Source organism: Malaclemys terrapin, chromosome 6 (genome assembly GCF_027887155.1).
Source record: "Malaclemys terrapin pileata isolate rMalTer1 chromosome 6, rMalTer1.hap1, whole genome shotgun sequence".
NCBI lineage: Eukaryota > Metazoa > Chordata > Testudines > Emydidae > Malaclemys > Malaclemys terrapin.
In genome coordinates, this window is record NC_071510.1 from 23,132,878 (window position 1) to 23,155,608 (window position 22,731).

A 22,731-nucleotide genomic window follows, 5' to 3' on the forward strand; every position below is an offset into this window, starting at 1 on the left:
AGGCCCCCCTTTACTTTCAGTATTAGGAAATACCGGGAGTAAAACCCCTTGCCCCTGAGCTCCAGCAGAACCTCCTCCTCAGCTCCTACCGATAGGAGGGTTTGTACCTCCTGCATAAGGAGCTACTCGTGAGAAGGGTCCCTGAAGAGGGATGGGGAAGGGAGGTGAGGGGGGCTGAAGAGAATTGGAGAGAGTATCCCATTTCTACTGTGCGCAGGACCCAACGGTCTGAGGTAATTTGGGACCACGCCCAGTAGAAATGGAATAGATGTGCTGAAAAGTGGAAAGAAGGATCCAGTTGACTGGTTGGTATGTTGCCCTCGGGCGCATCCTCAAAAGGTCTGCCTAGGACCCGGTGCCTAAACGACTCAGATCCCCGGTTGCTCGGAGGCTGAGGTTGATGACAGCGGTTCTGATTTCTGGGTCGCCTGCGATTATTGTCCTATCCGGGCTGGCCCTGGTATGGCCGTGGCATGTGCTGAGGCCTAAATTGTCTATGCTGGGTGGCTGGAGTGTGCAGCCCCAGCAACCTTAGAGTGCCTCGGGAGTCTTTTAAGATATGGAGTTTTGAGTCCATCTTTTCTGAGTATAGGGTAGTGCTCTCGAATGGGAGATCCTGGATTGTCTGTTGGATCTCCATGGGGAGGCCCCAGGCCTGCAGACAGGAGCAATGGTGCATCGCAATGCCTGAGGACATGGTGTGCGTTGCAGAGTCTGCCGAGTCCTTACCCTCATCCACCAGGGCAGAGAATTTGGAGTTAGAGTCCACTGGGACAAGGTCCAAGAATTTGGACATTGCGTCCCACAATTTTAAGTTATATCAGCTAAGGATCGCCTGCTGGTTTGCAATGCGAACCCTCCGGTGGAGTATATCTTCCACCCCAAGAGGTCCAACTTCTTTCCATCCTTAGCTTGAAGGTTAGGCCCCCACTGACCTTGCCTCTCCCTCTTGTTAACAGCCACCACCACCAATGAGTCTGGCAGGGGGTGCGAGAACAAATATTCGTAGCCCTTGGAGGGCATGAAATACTTCCTCTCAACCACCTTAGCTCTAGGGGCCAGAGAGGCCGGTGTTTGCCAAAGGGTCTTCGTGTTCCCCTGAATAGTTTTAATCAGGGGAAGAGCCACTCGGGTAGGCCCCGCCAGGGATAAAATGTACATCATTGGATATGACACCTTGGTGACCTCTTCCATCTGTATCCCCAGATTCTGAGCGACCCGCCTCAGGAGTTCAAGGTGGGCTCTACTGTCAGGAGGAGGAGGCCCCGAGGATGTTCCTGCTACTGTCTCGTCTGGTGACGATGACGAGGAGCCCTGAGCCAGGGATGGTCCCTCCTGCCCATCCGGCTATTCAAACCGCTGTGGCTCCGCCCCCAAATCAGTGTCCGCCTTGATGCCAGTCATGGTACTGGTCGTGGCACTGGTTACAGTGCCTTTGTGGCGCTGGTTGTAGTGCCCGTGCCGGGTGTGGTGCCAGGCCTGGTGCCATTCCTGGGCACGGTACTGGGCGTGGTACTGCTGGTAGTCGTGCTAGCAGTGGACGATGCCTGAGATGGGTCCCTGGTCCTGGACACAGTCCTTCCTTTGGTTATGATTGAGAAGGAGCACCTAGAGACGGACCCCTGGGACTCATGGTATGCGCACAGGGTCCAGAAGGGCCACTGTGCCGGCATCTGGGCTGGTACCTGCCATTGTGTCGGCCATGGCACCGGAGGGAAGGTCTGCGTCATCCCCCCAGTCTGTGAGTGCTGCCGTCTACAATGTTGGCTCCTCCGGGACACATAGGTGTCCACCACAGAGTCGGACTCCAAGGAGTCCAAGTGTGGAGACCATGGCAGCGCCGTGCCCGTCGGAGCTGGGGATATGGAGTTCAGTGCCGAGTCATAGCACGCTTGCCCTTGGACTGCACAGGTGATCTCTGTGGTGCGTGGGGCCTCAGGGTCAGTGCACTCTCATGCTGGTCAAGAGAGTGTGGACTGGTTAGGGCTATAAGGTCCCGGGCCGCCTCGAAAGTCTCCAGTGTGGAAGGAAGGTCCAAGTCCTCCACCTGGGTCTCCTCCGGTGGCACTGGACTCAACGACCCCTGCTGCGGGCCCAGAGTGCTGGTTGTTGAGCCAGAGGGGAGACGTGGCCCGGCACAGGTCGCACTCCCTTGGGCGGCTCCTGTTCTGTTGCTCGAGACGGGAGTGCCCCCGTCAGTCTTCCTGTGCTTCTTCCTTGGCACAGGTGACTGATTGGTGCCGCGATTGCTACCATGCAGCAGACTTTGGTGCCAGGGAGTGCTGGTGCTGAGGGTCTCTGACCCCAGAGCCCTTCCTCGGTGCTGCATCCCGGATCGAAGCTAGTGTGCTGCGCACCAATGCTGAGGAGCCTGGTGCTGTGTCCATGGGGCTCAACTCGGACTGAGGGCACAGAGCTGCTTCCATTAGCAGCAGTTTCAATCTATGGTCCCTTTCTTTTTTGTGTGTGGGCGAAAACTCCTGCAGATCTTGCACCTATCCATTTGGTGGGATTTCCCCATGCACTTTAGACAAGCCATGTGTAGGTCTCCCTTAGGCATAGTCTTTTGGCAAGCCCAACATGGTTTAAAACCAGTGCCGTAACAAGGGCCAGGTGAGTGAGGCACTTGCCTTGGGCACACAAAGCCTTGGGCCTCAGCTGAGCACTGACCCCAAATTCTCTGCAAGAAACCAGTCTGTTTCAGCTGTTTGTTAGTATGGTTAAATGGTATTGAATGTATAACAATGTGTTTGCTGTTTAATTTTATGAAATGCTTGTAATTTGCTGCATGCATTACTTTCACTTACAATGTCTTTATCACACGTTATAAGGTACTATTTAAGTTTTTGCTTATAACTTTAAAAAAATGTTTGCACTGAAACTGAACCCAGCCAGCAGGGATTGTCTCCTGCCCATCAAGATGGCCTATCAAAATTAAATGGGCCATTGTGGGACATCACAATACAAAAAGACTTTGTTAATTGCCCCTTACTCCTATGAAGAGACTACATGCAAAAGTGCTCATCCCTTCAGCTTGAATTCTGGAAGCAGTAAATAAAAACAGCTGATAAGAAAATGTTTCATTTCTTTTGCGGTTTGGACTCTTATAGGGCTGAGCTACAAAAGAGAAGAAGAGGCAGGAGACAACCTGGGTAAAAAACATTCAGAGTTGATAGATTACTAAAACTCTGTCATCTTTTGGATGACTGTAACTCATTTGTGTATATATACTTGCCTGATTTAACCTTCTAATAACTCTCTCTTTTTTTTTCTTAGCCTTGAGGTTGGCAATCATGGTTGTGAGCCACTCCAGACAGCGTGACAGGTAGTTATTACGCATGCCCAGTAAGTAATAAAATTGGATGTAGGGTTCTGTTGCCCCAGGAGTAAAACTGTTGAAATAAAAGGAGATGACCCATAGATTTGCTAATCATAAAGATTCAGTAGGATTGCTTCATTGGTTTGCAAGGAGGATTTTTATCAAATCCTAAGTCAAGATGGATGCTTTAGAAATGCTCCACTGATTTTAAATTAGCTTTTCTATCAAATCTTGATTCTGATGCAATACTAATTCTCAATTGAAACTAATAGAAGATTTCTATCACATACAACCTAATTTAGGATTCGCTGGAAAAGTTCCTGCAAAACCAATGGAGGATTTGATTCACAACACTTTTATTAACTTTACATGAGGTGCTTCCAGTACCTAACACTTCAGAATAAGGTATGTAATCCTCACAATACATTTAGTGAGTAGTGCAATGCTGCCATGGCAATGGTGAAGGTTCCTGCCTGGGCCCATCAGCTATCAGTTCTGTTCTGAAGGAAGAGATGCAGTATCTCAGGGGTGGCCACCTGAGCCTGAGAAGGAGCCAGAATTTACCAATGTACGTTGCCAAAGAGCCACAGTAATACATCAACAGCCCCCCATTAGCTCCCCACCACCACTCCCAGTGCCTCCCACCCACCGGCAGCCCAGCCAATCAGCGCCTCCCCCTCCCTCTCCGCACCTCTCCATCAGCTGTTTCCTGGCTTGCAGGAGGCGAGGGAAGGAGGGAGGGCATGGCAGGCTCAGGGGAGGGGGTGGGAAGGGGTGGAGTGGGGGCAGGGCCTGTGGCAGTGCCAGGGGTTGAGCAGTGAGCACCCCCAGCACATGGGAAAGTTGGCTCCGTGGCTCCAGCCCCGGAGTCTGTGCCTATACAAGGAGCCGCATATTAACTTCTGAAGAGCCGCATGTGGCTCCAGAGCCACAGGTTGGACACCTCTGCAGTATCTGAACAAACATTTTGACTGTGGGAATACCATATATTCAGATTGGTATCTGTAGCAGGGTGGTTACCTCACTCCTGCCCTGAAGGGCTTAAAACAGCCCTGGGAGAGGGCTGTGGCAGGGGAAAAGCTAGGCTGATAGGCAGAGCAGCTGCAGCTGGGGCAATGCCCCAAACTGAACACAGCTGGCCCTTATGAAAAGGCTGTGAGCCAGATGCCCAGAAGTCTCTCTCTCTCTCTCTCTCGGCTGGGAGAGAGCAGGGCCTGGCTGCCTGCAGAAAGGGTACTGGGAGTGAGGTAGGGCTGGGGAAAGGCCAGAGGAGCAGGGGAGCGCCAGGCTGGCAACTCCCCAGGCTGCAGGGCCTGGTCCTAGGCCCAGAGAGGTACTGCGTGGTAGAGGAAGGCAGCAGGTCTGAACTCCCTTGCCTATGATGCGTGGCTTTTACACTGCAGTCTGCCCCAGGGAGTGGGAGCTTGGTGATTACTGTCAGTAGCCCAGACTGAGGCAAGGTGGGGATAGAGGATTGGGGGTTCCCCTGGGTGGGGAGACCCTGAGACTGCAGGGGTATTGCCAGGCGGCAGCACCCCAGAGACAAAAGGCACCAGGTCCTGCAGAGGGCGCTCCTGGGTTGAAGAGCTAATTCCCCGAGATGACCAGCAGGAGGTGCTGCAGGGGTGAGTCCTGCATCGCTACAGTATCAAATATGTATTTTAAATAAAGAAAATCTCCTTAAAAGTCAACACTAACATTCTATCTACATCCCACACATGCTTAGTACGAATAATACACTAATGTTTTGTCACGTGATAGCTCAATCTTTAGTTTCAATAGGGCTCCATTTATTAATTAGTATTACTATTTAGTTCTTTATTTGTAAGCCTATAATTTAAACACTTTACAGAATTACAAACTACATATTAAAATTAACTTTAACTCTCAACAAAATGCAGCCACATGTGGGAAACAAACAGTGATATCCTTAATTTCACCCAACTGAGCTCTGTGCTAACTATGTATCTTATAGCCAAATCGTGACCTAAACAAGAAAAATCCACAAAATGCCAGAAAACTTCATAAGCTTCAACTTGCAGAGTTTTGTACAAATCATTCTGTTGTGGAGAGAAAGATGTAAGAGTAGCTGTGAGGAAATCAGGCATAGGCGCCAATTCCATGGGTGCTCTGGGGCTGGAGCACCCACTGGGAAAAATTGGTGGGTGCTCTGCACCCACCGGCAGCTCCCCGTCCCCGCTCTGCTCCTCCCCATAGCCCGCTGCGTCCCCGCTTCTCCCCCTAGCTCCCAGTGCTTGCTGCCGCGAAACAACTGGGGCAGGGATTTGGAGGAGTCATCCAATAGGGGCAGGGAGGTGGCGGAGTTGGGGCGGGGACTTTGGGGAAGGGGTTGGAATGGGTGTGGGGCAGGGGTGGAGTCGGGGCGGGACCCAGGGCGAGCACCCACTGGCGCCAGGAAAAGTTGGTGTCTATGAAATCAGGACATTCACAGAGGGCAAATGTGTTTCCTCAGAAGCCCAGTGCCTCAGTGCTATTCCCTGGATCAATCCCCTCCCGCACACCATTACAAGGTTCTGAGGGCAGAGTATTATTCTCAATAACATAATGCAGACATGCTATCTTTAACAGGAAAAGCGCTGTAGATTTGGAGGATAATGATATTGTGGAGAGTGCTTCTCCCTCTCCTCCCTGCTAAACCCCTTCAAAAACTTAGGAACCCCACGTGTACAGGGATTGCTTACAGATGTATCTGTGAGTTAAAGAAAGGAGGAGTTCATGGAGCTAAGGCTCAAACACATCCTCCCTTCACCACTGTCAACAAAAATCTGACTTCTGTACTTGAAGCAAGGCGAATGAACTGACCCTTAATGACTCTTAACCCTTAAACTTAATGTTACTTCCATCTATTTCTTAAGTGGTTATTAACAGATCTTTATATGGATGACCTTATTTTTTTCTAGCTATAATAGGTTGTTTTTATCATGTATAGAAAATGTTTATCTATACTATAATTAACTATACTATAATTACTATAATCAACACAATGATTTTAGTCACAAGTTAGGCCTCTGGATATAAGGGAATCATATAAAGAATCTATGTACCATTACATTTGTAAATAAAATCATGAAAGAAAATACAGCACCGCTCATGTGGAAACAGGATTGGGGCCACAGAATGTATCTGAATGCTAAATAAAATCTCGGATAGGCTTCTGAGTTATCACAATGCAATCAGGTTTTTTTTTTCTCTTGTAATATGTTTTATAGTGATACCTTCATTGTAGTAAATAATGCCAGAAACCACTGAAAATTAAGCAAATGGGTCTTAACAACTATATACGGATAAGAAACTGACTAATAGCTCAGAAAATAGCAATTTTAAGACTGACACCTAAAAAATTGAAATTGACATCCTTATTCACTCTACAATTAGGTGACTTTTAAAAGAAATGAAAAACACACTTGGTTAAATTAATTCTTAGTGTAACCTCAATGAAATTAACGTACACAAGGAAATAATTTGACTCAGTTTAAGTTAAAAGTTTATTAAACTGATCGTGCCCTTATTTTATGTCTCCCTATCTTTGTGCATTGTCTGATACAACTACTGCATCTTGTTTTAGGCTTGGTCTACAGTCTACACTAACAACTTATGCTGGCATAACTATGTAACTACTGCTCAGCACCCACCATTTTTTCCCTCTGGGTGCTCCAGCCCCAGACACCCACAGAGTCGGCCTTATGGTCCCACGGGTCCATTCATCTTTTGTTCCTCATAGATCCTCTGGTTTCCCAGTCTAATCAATCCTGTCTCAAACTAATTGTTTGCTGCCACAGCCCCACCATCTCTTGTCCTCTATCTCCAAAGTTTCTGCTCCAATCCATCCTCTGCCCCTACATATCTCTTCCCAGTCCACCTTTTGCCTTCGCTTCAGTCTCCAATGTATCCTGTACTCCACAGCCAATTTTTTCCTTCATCAGTACATCATTTGCCGATGAGCACCCACCAGTCCTATCAAGACATTATTTAGCTCCCCAATCAACTGTCTCTTCTCATCTCCCCTCACAGACTCCTAATAAAATCTCTTTACCACTCTTCATCTTCCCCTTTCAATGGTTTCTCCTTGTATCTAATCCATCCTATGTCACATTAAACCCATAAAGCAATGTTCTACACAACAGTCCAATTCATTGTCTGTGACCACCCTTCAGACATCTGATCCTCCCGTCCAGCAACCCTGATACCAACAAACTGATCCTCTATCCCCTCATGAGCAAACTGATCCTGTGATCTCCACAAAGGTTTTCCTCAGAATACTGACCCTGTCTCCCACAAACCCAGCTTTTTCACCCTTCTGTTTACCTTCAGGATTCTTTTCCCTCTAATCTAGAGGAGAGAGACATTTATTGCTGGCAGGAGGCAAGCAGTAGCTTCAGGAGGACACAGGGCTGTGGCCTGCAGAAAAAGAGAATGATGTGGAGGGGTCGTACTAGGACTATGTTGCCTCACACTCCTGGACTGGACTGCCTCTAAGGGCTAGAATGAGAGAATGTTGGCTGTTAAACTATTAAAACAACTGTTCCTACAGTATTTGCACCCTTTACTTCTGACCTCCCTAGTAAAGAAAACCTCTCTGTTACCTGACATGTGGTAGTGTTAATGGGGACCCACAGAAAGCTAGAGCCTGAAGTGCCTAATGCTTGGACCATGTACACTTGAATCCAAGCTTGTTCTCAGGTCAACATGCTGACCCCTAGGGAATGGTGTATGACACACCGTAGTGGGGTCAGTTACTGTATTATATAATCATAAGCCTCTTCCCTTGTGTGTTGCCATAATCATTTTAGAGATGAAGGCAAAAGGGCAAGGAGCTGATTTTCAGAAGTATAGGCTCTAGCAGCTCCCAATTATTTCAACTGCAGTTGCAGGTGTTCAGCATTTTTGTAAATCGGGTCCTAAGTTACTTGGTCAAGGCCACAGGGGGAGTCCAGTTAGAACTGGAATTAGAATGCAGGAATGTTTGCTTTCATTCCAACGTAACAGTGCCATAAAAACATATTTAACAACTGAATCCTATCATAGCCTATCAATTTCTGAGCCCAATCCCCAAATTTTATCACACCGAATACATGTAAAGCTGCTTTGAGTCCCTACAGAACCTGTGCTTCCAGATTGAACAATGTCACAAAAACCTGTATCCAGTGTCTGCATCCTGTTGAATCCAGGTGCCAGACACATTTTTATTGTGTATTGGGCCAGGATACATTAGGGTCCACATTTCTGTAGTGAAGTAGGAGCAACTAGCTCTTTATTTAGCTTTCCAGGGAAGCAGGAGAGGCTTGCTCTTTATTTAAATTGTTCTCTTTGCACCTTTGGGCCCAAAATGTGGCAAGCTTGATCTAGGTGCCAGAATCATCTTTCTTCTATGCTGTTATGCTGGGATGAGTCAGGATCTAGATATTCCCTGTATAATAAGGAGCAGTTAGACTTGTTTTGTGTTTAGTCAGTGGGATTTGTGGATTCAGGGCACAAAGGTTAACTCCAGGTTTTTGTGGCACTGGGTCCAGACTTAGTGGTGGACTTAGAACAGTTTTACTCCGTTCTTTATCTCTGTGATAACTTTGGAGGGTTGGGTGGACCAGACTCTGGAAGAATCCAGGCATCAGGTCTGTGTGTTTGAGGTATGGTTCAATCGTGCCTTGTAGGGGTTGTTTGGTGTGCCCCTCAAGGGCTACAATTGTTTTCTATGCTGCTAGCACAGCTTTGGGCGCAGGATCGCTGTAGACCCAGCTCTTACGTTCTTCCTTTAACAATGAAGCTGAGATGAACCCTAACAGTCGCAGGCTCCCGTCGTGACAAGGCGAAAGACTCGTCACCGCGCGACGCCTCAGCTTGTCAGACCCAGGGCGGGAAAAGGGGGCTGGCGGGCAACGCGCTGGGGGCGGGGCGTAAGGCGGGGCCCTGCGGGCGGCGAAGGCGGAGGGGGCGCGTCAGCCCTGCCTCCTGGATGTTGTTGTTGTGGTCTCTTTAAGCCGGCGGGGGAGGGGAGAGGGGAAGCGGGAGACTCTCGCGATATCAGCCTTGGCGCCGTGACCTCCATGTGAGAGCGGTAGCGGCTGGTAAACACTCCCCGGGGCTCGGACATGGCTCCCGGCGGTGCCCGTTAGCCCTGGCTGCGGCGGTTCGCTCCGGACGCTTCTGCTTATTGTGCTGCTCGCGGCCTCGCTTACACGTCGCTGCGGGCGCCCTCGGGCCGACGGGGGCGGGGGTGGGGGTCTGGTCTCCTCGCCCCTGTGAGCGAGGCCGACGGCCCGGGAGGCTCGGGCTGCACCGCGGCTTCACAATCCTGCCCCGCTGAGCCAAAACAAAGAAGCGGCAGAGGCGCCCCCGCCCCACGCGCAGCCGGAGAGCGGGCGGGAGCCACGGCCGGCAGCCTCCCGAGCGGCCGGCAGCCGCGCACCATGTGGATCCAGGTCCGCACCATAGACGGCACCGAGACCCAGACCATCGACGACCTGAGCCGCCTCACCAAGATAGAGTGTCTGCGGGAGAAAATCCAGGAGAGCTTCCGAGTGAGCCCCGAGCGGCAGCGCCTCTTCTACCGGGGCAAGCAGGTGAGGCGGGAACGCCCCCGTACCTGCCGCCACCCCCCGCGCTCTTTGTGTGCCCGGGGGCGGCGCTCTGGGCTGCCCGGCCATGCGAGCCGCCGGCTCCGGCTTTTGTTTACTCGCTCTCGCTGGGCCTAGGGCAGCGTGACGGGTAGGGGAAGCCGAGCAGCCCGGCTCCCCCTTCCTACGGCTCTGCCGACCCAGGGGCCGGGCGGCGTCCCCGTCCCCGGGAGGAGAAGGTGTCGGACCGACTCCTTTGTGTTTGCTTTCCCAGCTGGACAGCCTCGCGCCTCCCCCCTACCGTGCCCGGGGATGGGAGGAGACGCGGCGGCTCCTCGAGGCTTCCCCCTTGGTGTCCCCGTTGGCTTCAGCAGGGGAGGCGCCTCCCCCGGCTGTGTAGAAAAGCGGCTTCCAGGGCAGAGCGCCGCTTTCAGGCCCCGCACGTGTGTATGTGGCGCGGGGAGGGGGGCCGGGGGCGTGCGCCTGAGCGAGGTGGGGGCTCCCCTCCCTGGCCTCGCGCCAAGGATTAACGGTTTTGTGGAACGGTTGGGCCTGGCTATGAACCCTCCCCTCTCTTGGGGGTGGGGGGAGAGGGCGCACGTGACTAGACCACGTGGGTACGGGGGGCTCCAAGAAGTCGCCTCTTACCCGCCTTGGCTTTAGTTTCACATGCACGAACTGAATAAGCCTGAGCATAGCTTGCCCCAGCTGGACTTTTGCACCTTGTCTGCACTAGCCCTTCTCTTCCCCCACCTCCTAAACTTCCCGCAGTTGCCGCTTCTCCAGTGGGAGAGCTACCACAGACAAGGTACCAGTGCTTACTGGTGTCATACCAGTTGCATCAGCTGTCCCTGGGTTGAACAGTTTGTCAATACCATGCTTAAAAATCTTTTTGTGAGCTATGCTGGGGCTAGAGCAGGGGTTGGCAACCTTTCCGAAGTGGTGTGCCGAGTCTTCATTTATTTACTCTAATTTAAGGCTTTGGGTGCCAGTAATACATTTTAACATTTTTAGAAGGTCTCTTTCTATAAGTCTATGATATATAACTAAACTATTGTTGTATGTAAAGTAAATAAGGTTTTTAAAATGTTTAAGAAACTTCATTTATAATTAAATTAAAATCCAGAGCCTCCCCAGGCTGGTGGCCAGGACTCGGCAGTGTGAGTGCCACTGAAAATCAACTTGTGTGCCGCCTTTGGCATGCGTGCTATAGGTTGCCTACCCCGGGCTAGAGCAATGCTAGGTATTGCTGTGTCCAAAGAGGACCTGCCCGTGTCCGTGGCTATAGCTGTAGATGCTATCATCATCATATAGACATAGGATAGTGGTAAATGAGGTATTCAGAATGCTGCAAGAATATTAGAGGAAGGGTATAAAAGACAAAAGGAAAGGGAGGTTAGATGTGATGGCACCAGAGATGTACACTTCAGTGTGGTTGAATCTCCTTTTTTTTTTTAATAGAGTAGTCTGGCCTACCACTGGATTCAGTGTGGCTCTAACCACTATGGCCAGGTTATCTGTCTCTAAAATTAAACTTTAAATTTAACAGATTAGATATGTATTGGTGTGAATAGTAGAAGTAGTCATAACGAATTGGATATAATATTTGTCATCAACAGGTGACCTTTAACATGTTTTTCTGTATCTAGTGCTCCATGGAGTGAGGAAATGTCTGTGAAAGATGCTATATAAAGATTGCGATTCCTATGGCAGGAATGTTAATCTGGAAGTTAAAATTTTACTTGAGGATTAAAGTTATAATAATAATTGTGAAGCCAGAAGCTGAAGCAGAGCTTGGAGCAGTTAGAAGTGGGCAGAGTTGGCGTCAGTTTGACCTTTCTTTCAGTCATGTTGATGTCAATACATCTACCCACTTCCTGAAGGGGAGATTGGGGTCTGGCTTGTTGATTGCAGGGACACAGGGCTGGTTAGAGCAGAAAGTCACAGCTTTTGTTTCCACCTTGATTTCCCTCCCCCCCCTCCGCCCTTACCTCTCTTTATTTCTGCCCTGTGCTACTATGGCTGCCTCCCCCCTCCCCCCCAACAAAAACAAAACAAAAGCAAGACAGCTCTGTAGGCATTCATTGCTATAGATCCATAAAGGACCCTTGGTAAAAGAGCCTGACCCCATCTGTATTAGAACTTCCACTATTCCTATAGTTGTGGAAAAGTAAATCTCAGTTTTGCTAGACTGGCTCTTAAAGTGGAGAAGCTTACAGCAGGGTAGCGCCTCCTAAACTTTGTTTACCTTAGCAAAGGTCACACTTGCTCATGATTGTGTTGTCCTCCTACAGAAGTAAAGTCGGGCTTCCTCCGCTGCTTCCCTTCATCACCTGTTCAACTCAACAGATTAAAATTGAAGTTTTCTAATCTGCCTGTGATTAACTCTTTGCAATTCTACTTTTTAAAGTAATTTAAGAGACACTGGCATGATACTCAGTAAAGCTGTAGTTGTATCTGAATTTTTTAGTTTGATTGATTGCAAGTTTAACACTTCTCACATTTTTCAATTTGGTAATATACTTTTTCTCTCTCCCCTAAAATTAAACTTTATAGAATTCAGTCTAGATTTGACACTTGCCAATCTAGAACTTATATCAGAGGATTGAATGAGGAGGTCTCTGAATTAAGGATATGTCTGCACTACAGTGGCACAGCTTTGAGTCTGCAGCTGTGCTTCTGTAACAGCATAGTGTAGATGGCTCCTACATCGACAAGAAGGGGTTTTTCCTGTTGTGTAGTTCATCCACCTCTAAGAGAGGTGATAACTGGGTCTACAGAAGAAATCTTCTGTCGACCTAGCTGCTTCTATGCTGGGGATTTGATTGATTTAAATGAAGAGAGCTGGCTGATGGAGTTAGTAGTAGGAAAAGAGGGCACCCAAACTGCGTTAATACTCCCTGAACTAGATGTAATGCTTTCCTAATATTTCTCTTTTGTGTAAGCAATTGCTGTAACTGCCACATTGTTTGTAAATTATGAATGGACTCAGAGGTGGCCTTAAATACGAATAGGAGGGTATCCATCATTTATCTCAAGAGGGGAGGAACAAGGAAAGTTTGAGAAACCGTGTTCATACAAAGCAACAGAGAGTCCTGTGACACCTTTAAGACTAACAGATGTATTGGAGCATAAGCTTTTGTGGGTGAGTGCCCACTTCGTCTCGTCAGATGCATACGTAGGAAAGTAGCCTAACAATAAGGGCTTGTCTAAAGAGTGTTTTTTATACCATTTCACTCTGCCTAGAAACCAAGATAGTTAAATCAGTGTAACTTCCTAATGGGGCAGCAATTATACTGATAGTTATTCATATTGGTATAACTTATTTTGGCAAATATGTCAAGAGCTCTTCTGGTGGCCCCTTACAAATGGCAGGTACACTTGCAGACAACCTAAATAAGTATCTTTCTTTTTACAAAAAAAAAAAAAGTAGCTGAAATTCAAAACTCATAAATCAGGGAAACCAACTTTCAAACAGTTCTTAACTCTGCCTCTTGCCCATATGCAGAATTTTATATTGCTGTTCTGTAGGATTAACGTGCAGTGTGGAGTTAATAGGGGAATTGTGACTGAATCTTATGTGGCTAATGTGACATTCTGGATGACTTACAGCTTGGTTTTTTTTTATAAGACACGGTGGTGGAAGTTACTAACTTTTTTTTTAAATTTGAATGCTCAAACTAACTTGAGGTCAAACAAATAGATTCTGGTTCTGAACTCCTTTCCTGCTGGAAGTTAGTTTGTCAGCTGTGCATGTGGAACTGAAAATTGAAGAGACTTTATCCCTTAAAGTATATGCTGTGAAACATGAGGATGTATGTACTGTGCTCAGTTTAAGAGTTAGTGTCTCTTGTTCACTTGGTTTCAGCAGTAATGGATGAGTGTATCGTGTTCTGAAAAAACTAGTCCATTACACCTTGAGACACACATTCTCAGGATAAACTTCCCAAAGCTACCATATGTGCTATTCAGGCACATACGCTACCATAAACTTAGCTATTGTTACTTCTTGACATCTCACATTTCCCTTTTGGGCAAGAGCATTAGACCTTTGCGATGTGTAGTAACAAAGGGAGTAAAATTAAGCAGGGGACTGAACCTTTGAGCAGCTAAAGTTTCACACTAAAACATTTGTGTACAAACATGAATTTCTACTGCATTCAGTGTTGTACAGAAGGACATGTGGCAGTATTCATGGCTGCAGTCTATCACTTGTGGCTCACTTCATAAAGGCTCTCAGCAATGTGAAAGAGTTAGGACTCCTTAAATGAGACTAATCTAGGAAATATGTCAAGATATTTAGGAAGTCTGTAGTTATTTTTGCAGACTTGCCTTGTTCTTCCTTACTTGCTAACTTCCTGTTTTATGAAGTCTTAAGACTTTTTTTAAAAAACTAGTCCCTTTGCGCCCCTGACTTAGGGCTGGTCCACACTAACCCCCCACTTCGAACTAAGATACGCAACTTCAGCTACGTTATTCATGTAGCTGAAGTCAAATTATCTTCGTTCGAATTTATCACAGGTCCACACGCGGCAGGCAGGCTCCCCCGTCGACTCCGCGTACTCCTCTCGCGGAGCAGGAGTACCGGCGTCAATGGCAAGCATTTCTGGGATCGATTTACCACGTCTAGACAAGACGCAATAAATCGATCCCAGAAGATCGATTGCTTACCGCCGGACCCGGAGGAAAGTATAGACGTACCCTAAGGGTAGGTCTACACTTCCTCGGTAGTTCGGCGGCGAGCGATTGAACTTCTGGGTTCGACTTATCGCGTCTTGTCTGGATGCGATAAGTCGAACCCGGAAGTGCTCGCCGTCAACTGCGGTACTCCAGCTAGACGAGAGGAGTACCGCGGAGTCGACGGGGGAGCCTGCCTGCCGCATGTGGACCGAGGTAAGTTCGAACTAAGGTACTTCGAACTTCAGTTACGTTATTCACGTAGCTGAAGTTGCGTACCTTAGTTCGAATTAGGGGGTTAGTGTAGACCTGGCCTTAGAAAAGAGCCTGGATGGGAGTTAAATTTTTCCTGCTTGTTTAACCTTAAATGTTAGGCCTATAAAGTCTTGTGTTTCTGGTTTTATGGAGGACTTCTGTGAGGTCTGTTGTTTATGGTGAGCTTTCTCTGCTTAATGGACAAGGTTGGGGTGTAAAATCATGAAAGGCCCTCTTTATCCAAAATGTGAAAGGGGGCGGGGAGGAGAACAAGCTTTGAACAATGAATATATCCTTTCCTTTTGATTACTGAATTTTCACCCTGGGCTCATGGTGTCACTATTTTACTTCTTCCTGTCAGTCTTCCATCAAAGACTGGATCTGAGTTTCTCATGTAAACAGAAAAAAATCTGAAAACCTTTTCAGGCTAGCTTTTTACGTAGAAGCCCAACTTTGGATATTTAAGTAATACTGTTAAGGCTGTATATGTTTTCAACAGCTACTTTCCAATAGAGGGTAATGTAGTCTAATTTCTCTGTATAGTACATGTAAAATTTACCTTTCAAGGTCACATATGTAGGAGGAATGTGGCATGACAGTTTTTTTCTGCAGAAGCAACTCAAAATCCCTACTTACCATTATAGAATCATAGCATATCAGGGTTGGAAGGGACCTCAGGAGGAAAAGCAGGAAAGTCCTAAGGAAGGAGATTCCACCACTTCCCTAGGTAACCCATTCCAGTGCTTCACCACCCTCCTAGTGCAAAAGTTTTTCCTAATATCCAACCTAAACCACCCCCACTGCAACTTGAGACGATTACTCCTTGTTCTGTCATCTGGTACCACTGAGAACAGCCTAGATCGATCCTCTTTGGAACCCCCTTTCAGGTAGTTGAAAGCAGCTATCAAATCCCCCCCCTCCATTCTTCTCTTCTGCAGACTAAACAATCCCAGTTCCCTCAACCTCTCCTGGTAAGTAATGTGCTCCAGCCCCCTAAAAACTTCTGCAGTTTTCCACATCCTTCTTGTAGTGTGGGGCCCAAAACTGGACAGAGTACTCCAGATGAGGCCTCACCAGTGTCGAATAGAGGGAATGATCACGTCCCTCGATCTGCTGGCAATGCCCCTACTTATACAGCCCAAAATGCCGTTAGCCTTCTTGGCAACAAGGGCACACTGTCGACTCAGATCCAGCTTCTCGTCCACTGTAACCCCTAGGTCCTTTTCTGCAGATTTATGTTTGAGTCTGCAGAAGTTGGCCATTGCCATTTATTACAGGTCTCTATGTAGCTAGCAAGCAATTCAGAATCTGTATTGCAAGAAATATTATCTGAGTCCCCTCCCTTTCTGTGGTGAAGTACTGCAGTAGTGTTTATTTAAAAAAAAAAAATCACTTGGGTAATCCTGTACTTTAAAAGGCATAAATTGCTTCTTTGCTTTAAACAGTAAGATAGCTTTCTTTGTCAAATACAGCATATTTGATTTGTATAGAACTGTTGATATTCCAAAAATCCTTATTTTAGTAAATTGGTTGTGGCCTGTGTGTGCACTGAAGTTTATTGTAAATAATTATAACTAACAGTTCGAGAATATCTTACTAACAATTTGTACTGCAAAAATATTTTACAGGAAATGGCAAAATGCTTGTATACCCGAGTAAAAGTTTTTGTAATGGAAGTAAAGGAGATCTTGGTTTCAATAGACTTACTCAGCACACTTTTTTAGAACTAAATACAGTAAACTATTTTCAAAGAACCAAACTCTGATCATTGTGGGATCCCTAGCTTCAGTTATAATTCTGGAAAAACAAGCAGTAAAAAATGTTGAGGCTTAAGCTTGAAAACTTGCCACAAAACTTAAACTGATCCACAAGTCTGCACAGGAATTAAAACAAATTCCTGCTGCAAAGTTGGGTTTGTACAACTGAAACTTACATGGTATCCTACTTTGAGTTATTACTTCAGATCACAAAATACTAAGGTTATTTCAGTATGAGAGGTTGGTTTTGGGATATGGAATTGTCAGGCTTCCTGGTTAAAATCTTATCTAGGCTGGAAACTAACTTGCATCTCACTGTTGCATGAGCTGTTTGGCTCATGAGAGATTAGTGGATATCTGTCCATATTACAGAAACAATCAGCAAAATTGGCATCCTTCATGGTGATCTTATCAGTGGTCAAATATGGAAGAGAGTTGCAGTCCACAGTACAGTATTAATTCAAAATTATTCTATTTGAATTTTTGGAAGCGATTTTATACATTCGGTGTTGTGTGTCCCCATTAAAGCGCGTGAATTCGGCGGAGTACGTTCACAGTACCGAGGCTAGCATCGAATGTCAGAGTGGTGCACTGTGGGTAGCTTTCCTGCAGTCCCCGCCGCCCATTGGAATTCTGGGTTAAGCTCCCAGTGCATGATGGGGGCAAAAACATTCTCGCGGGTGTTTCTGGGTGTGTCGTCACTCGCTCCTCCCTCCGTGAAAGCTACGGCAGATGCCATGCTACCAGCAGACGGTGCAGTACGGTGCACCGCCTGTCTCCTGGTACTATGAATCCACCTTGCACGTCCTCTCTTCTTTCTATCTACTCTTTTATCTAACCATTTCCCACCTTTTTTGGCTATCGTGAACTGAGCCGCACAGCTTCCGCCGCAAACTCTGCTCTCCCGCCTCCGTGAAAGCTACAGAAGACAACCATTTCCTGCCTTTTATCAGCCATCTTGAACTGAACAGCTCTCCTACATTTCACGCCCTTTTTCCAGGATTACCCGTGCAGGCACCATAGCATGGCAAGCATGGAGCCTGCGCAGATCTCAGCTGCAGTTTTGATCATTGTAAATACCTCACGCATTATCCAGCAGTATGTGCAGTACCTGCAAAACCTGCCGAGGAAGTGACAACAGCGCGATGACTATGCTGATGAGGACATGGACACAGACGTTCCTAGAAGCACGGCATGTGGCGATTGGGAGATCATGGTGGTGTTGGGCCAGGTTCATGCTGTGGAACGCCGATTCTGGGTCCGGGAAACAAGCACAGACTGGTGGGACCGTATAGTGTTGCAGGTCTGGGATGATTCCCAGTGGCTGCGAAACTTTCGTATGCGTAGGGCCACTTTCATGGAACTTTGTGACTTGCTGTCCCCTGCCCTGAAGCGCAAAGACACCAAAATGAGAGCAGCCGTCACAGTTGAGAAGCGAGTGGCCATAGCACAGTGGAAGCTTGCAACGCCTGACAGCTACCGGTCAGTCAGGAATCAGTTTGGAATGGGCAAATCTACTGTGGGGGCTGCTGTGCCCCAGCTGCTATCAAGGATAGTGACTTTGGGAAATGTCAGACCATTGTGGATGGCTTTAATGCGCTGGGGTTCCCTAACTGCAGCGGGGCAATAGGGATATGCATTTAGTCTATCTTGGCCCCGGCACACCAGGGCGGCCAGTACGTAAACCGCAAGGGGTACTTTTCCATGGTGCTCCAAGCACTGGTTGATCACAAGGGACGTTTCACCTACATCAACGTGGGGTGGCAGGGAAAGGTGCATGACGCTCGCATCTTAAGGAACTCTGGTCTGTTTGAACAGCTACAGGAAGGGACTTACTTCCCAAACCAGAAAATTACTGTTGGGGATGTTGAAATGCCTATAGTTATCCTCAGGGACCCAGCCTACCCCTTAATGCCATGGCTCATGAAGCCGTACACAGGCACCCTGGACATTCTGGCGCTTAGTGCTGAGACTGTGAAAAATACCAGGAGCAATAGAGGGCTCAAAAGAGCTGTGGTCCCAGGTAATTGCTGCTTGTTGTTTGCTCCACAATATCTGTGAGAGTAAGGGGGGTTGGAGGTTGAGGCAACTCGCCTGGCTGCCAATTTCGCACAGCCAGACAACGGCGATTAGAAGAGCGCAACAGGGCGAGCTGTGCATCCAAGAAGCTTTGAAAGCCAGTTTCATGACTGGCCAGGATATGGTGTGACAGTTGTGTTTTGTTTCTCTTGAAGTTACCCTATATATATATATATATATATATATATATGTGTCACAATTGTTTAAAAACCGTTCTTTATTTATTGCACAACACATTGAGAGAAATCAGAAGGTAGACTGGGGAAGGGGGGGGTAGTATTGGGTTAGGGGTGTGGAGAAGGAGGGAAGGACAAGTCCAGAAACCAAATCAAAAGTTCGCATATGCCAGCGTTCTGCTGCTTGGGCGATCCTCTGGGGTTGAGTATGTGGGTCCCCGTAGTCTCTCCCCTCGTGTTCTTGGAGGTCTGGGTGAGGAGGCTATGGAACTTGGGGAGGAGGGAGGGCGGTTATACGGGGGCCGCAGTGGCAGTCTGGTCTTGCTGCCTTTCCTGCATTTGATCCACCATACAGCGCAGCATGTCAGTTTGCTCCCCTATGAGCTTGACCATAGCATCCTGGCTGCTCTCATCACACGGCGTTCTGCTGCTTCCTCATTCATTTCAATGCTTTCGAACTGCTGGGCCCCCTTTCCCATAGCAAGCAATGCCTGGTGGGTTTGCCATATAAGAGGAGGGGCCTGCGGGCTCTCTGGGATGATCGCTTCACACAACACCCCTGCCCCCCCCCCCCCCACCGTTTGGCTGTGAGCAGGGATGAGCCCTTTAAACTAAATGCGAGCAGCCCACGGCTGGGTTCTCCTTCTCTCGTCTCTTCTCCCCCCCCCCCCCCCCCCGCTGCATGGCCCTGATCAGGCTGCCACTCACTCAGGGGGCCACTGACTCAGGGAGAAGGCTATTGGCTCCAGTGTTAAGAATAGTTTCTGGCTAGGGGGGGAAAACAGATTCCCCACTTGCGACCTATGCACTGTCCTCCTCCTCTTCGTCCTCCAAAAACTCATCCTCCTCGCTCTGTGCAACTCGCCCCCCCCCTTGCAAGTGTCGACGGACAGTGGTTGGGTAGTGGTGGCGTCACTCCCTCTTCCCCCCCCCCCCCCATAACTGCATGCAGCTCACAGTAGAAGTGGAATGTATTGGGCTGTGACCCAGAATGCCCGCGTTCGCCTCCCTGGCTTTTTGGTACACTTGCCTGAGCTCCTTGATTTTTGTGTGACATTGCTGTGTGTCCCTGGAGTAGCCTCTTTCAGTCATGGTCCTGGAGACTTTAGTGTATGTATTTGCATTGCCCCTTTTTTGTGTTGTTTTTTTTTTAACGTAGTTGTGCCGTAACAGATTTGTCTCCAACATGCGATGAAATCCAGTGCCTCCCGTTTGGACCATGCTGGAGCTCGTCTGTGAATCCGGGACTGTATGATATATGGACTCTGCATAGTCGCCTGTGATGGTGGACTGTGCTGATGGTCGACTGTGCTGGTGGTGACCAAACAGGAAATGAAATTCAAAAGTTCCCGGGACTTTTCCTGCCCCCTGGCTAGTGCATTGGAGTTGAGTGTTGTCCAGAGTGGTCACAAGGGAGCATTCTGGGATAGCTCTCGGAGGCCAATAACGTCGAATTGCGTCCACAATACCTTTAACCCGGGATTGCGATCTCGATTTAAGCGCTACTCCACTTGCTGAGGTGGAGTACAGAAATTGGATTAAAGAGCCCTTTAAATCGGGGGGAAAAAATGGTTTGGTTGTGTGGACGGAATCTTTTTTTTTTAAATTAACTCGGCTAATTCCAAAATAACCGACTAGTGTAGACCAGGCCTTACACATCTCCAGTACAGGATTGTGGCAAGTAGGGTGGCAGGATAGGAAATTGTGCATACTGCTATAGAGGCGGTTTTCAAGCCTATTTTGTGGCGACCCAGTTGAAGAAAATTGTTGATGCCCGTGACCCAATGGAGCTGGGGATGAGGGGTTTGGGGTGTGGGAGGGGCTCAGGATTGGGGGGTGAGGGCTGTGAAGTGGGGATGGGAATGAAGGGTTCAGGGTGTGGGAGGGGGCTCTGGGCTGGGGCAGGGAGTTGGGGTGTGGGAGGGGGTCAGGGCTCTGGGCTGGGGGTGCAGGCTCTGAGGTGGGTCTGGGGATGAGGGGTTTGGGGTGTGTGTGTGGGGGCTCAGGTCTGGGGCAGGGGGATTGGGGTGCGAAGTTACCTCTGGTGGCTCCCGGTTAGTGGTGCAACGGCGGTGCTAAGGCAGGCTTCCTGCCTGTCCTGCCACCATGGACCGTGCTGCGCCTTGGAAGCAGACAGCAGCAGGTCCGGCTTCTAGGTGGAGGCGCGCAGGAGGCTCCGTCCGGCTCTCACCCGCAGGCACTGCCCGCCTTTCTTCACCCCCCTTCCAGCCAATGGGAGTGTGGAGCCGGTGCTCGGGGTGGGGGTAGCACATGGAGCCCAGGGGCCCGCCGCCTACGAGCCGGACCTGCTGGTGGCCACTTCCGGGGCGCAGCGAGGTGTAAGAATAGATGGGGACTAGCTTGCCTTAGCCAGGCAGCACTGCCAACAGGACTTTTAATGGCCCAGTCCGCAGTGCTGACCAGAGCCACCACGACCCAGTGCCTTACATTCTGCAACCCAGTACTGGGTCGCAACCCACAGTTTGAAAACCCCTGTGCTATGGAATGTGGTGGTTTTGATCAGGACTATAGAATGAAAAAAAAAATTACAATAAAGTTCAGTTTGTAACACTTTCAAAGAAAATATTCCAAATGTAAACACAGGCAAGACTGTGTCTTAGTGATTCTGTAGACGCTTCCATGTTGCCATTGCTGCTTTGAGGCTCATAGCTATCTCAACTTCATTCTGATGCTGCTTGAGACTACAACCTATTGGGCATTTGTGAAACCATCAACCATGAAAACTTAACCTTGCTGCCATATTGGAGGGTTGGGGGGTGGGGGGGGGGAAGAACTACATGGGGCTTTGACTTCATTAGGAAGAAAGGCGTGCTAATGTATTAGCGAATGCGTAACTTAACAAGAGGTAAAATCCTAGTGGTGCAAGGCAGTTCATAGTTAATGAGTTAGTAGGTGAAGTTAAAACTAAAGCTCCCTCATAATCTTTACTCCTGAAAGTTAGCAGGTAGAGTTAAAATGAAGGCATTGATAGGCTGGGGGCACAAGAGTATATAATCTGTGATGCTGCCCCACCTCCTCTGCTCTCTATACACCCACCTACCCTTCTCATTATACCTTTGGATAAAAATAAGGCTGCTTCTTCCATGCAGCCTGGGTTCTATCAGCAGGAGTGTGGAGAGTACAGGAGAAACTGTCTTCCCTGCTCTCGGTTTTGGTGCCTGGCACCACAGCAACCCATTGGTGCCAGAAGGAACAATTCTAGGGAAAGTCCTGCTCTCTGCCCCTGCAGTCCTGTGCTGGAACATGTACTATGCAGACAAGTTCTCCTGAGATGCTATCTATTGAACTCTTAAGTCTACTGAGCATTTGCAAACACCTTTTCAAAGGCTCATAACTTGGGTGAATTTTCATGGAGACAGCATAAAACTCTTGTCCAACCGTGAGGCAAACTTCTTCCTTTCCAAGTTCCAGTCCTTGCTCCAAAGCATGGATGGGCTAGAGCTTCTGAATGAAATGGTTGTGAGAACTATTGTATTTTCCCCTAATTTTGTTTTTGGAAATTGCTTGACCATTTTAGCTGAAACTTTAAAAATAAAGTGCCTTGCATGGTGACAGGTTTCAGAGTGGTAGCTGTGTTAGTCTGTATCAGCAAAAACAATAAGGAGTACTGTGGCACCTTAGAAACTAACACATTTATTTGGGCATAAGCTTTCGTGGGCTAAAACCCACTGCATCAGATGCAGGGAGTGGAAAATACAGTAGACGTGTGTGTGTGTGTGTGTGTGTGTACACACTACATGCAAAGATGGGAGTTGGCTTACCGTGTGTGTGTGTGTGTGTGTGTGTGTGTTGGGGGGGTGGGGCGGGAGAGTCAGTGCTAATGAGACAATTCAAATGGAAGTGGGCTATTCTCAATAGAAGAATACTCCTCCTGA

The 22,731-nt window shown here is 48.2% G+C and overlaps 1 protein-coding gene across 1 annotated transcript in view; it reads left to right on the forward strand.

Moving 5' to 3' along the window:
* The first annotated feature begins 9,552 nt into the window (after positions 1-9,552).
* The window catches only part of UHRF2 (ubiquitin like with PHD and ring finger domains 2), a 190,746-nt gene continuing 177,567 nt past the window's right edge, over positions 9,553-22,731 (forward strand). The window contains exon 1 of the mRNA XM_054031771.1: positions 9,553-9,897. Coding sequence (XP_053887746.1) covers positions 9,745-9,897 — 153 coding nt within the window. The 5' untranslated portion in view covers positions 9,553-9,744. The remainder of the gene's footprint in view (positions 9,898-22,731) is intronic.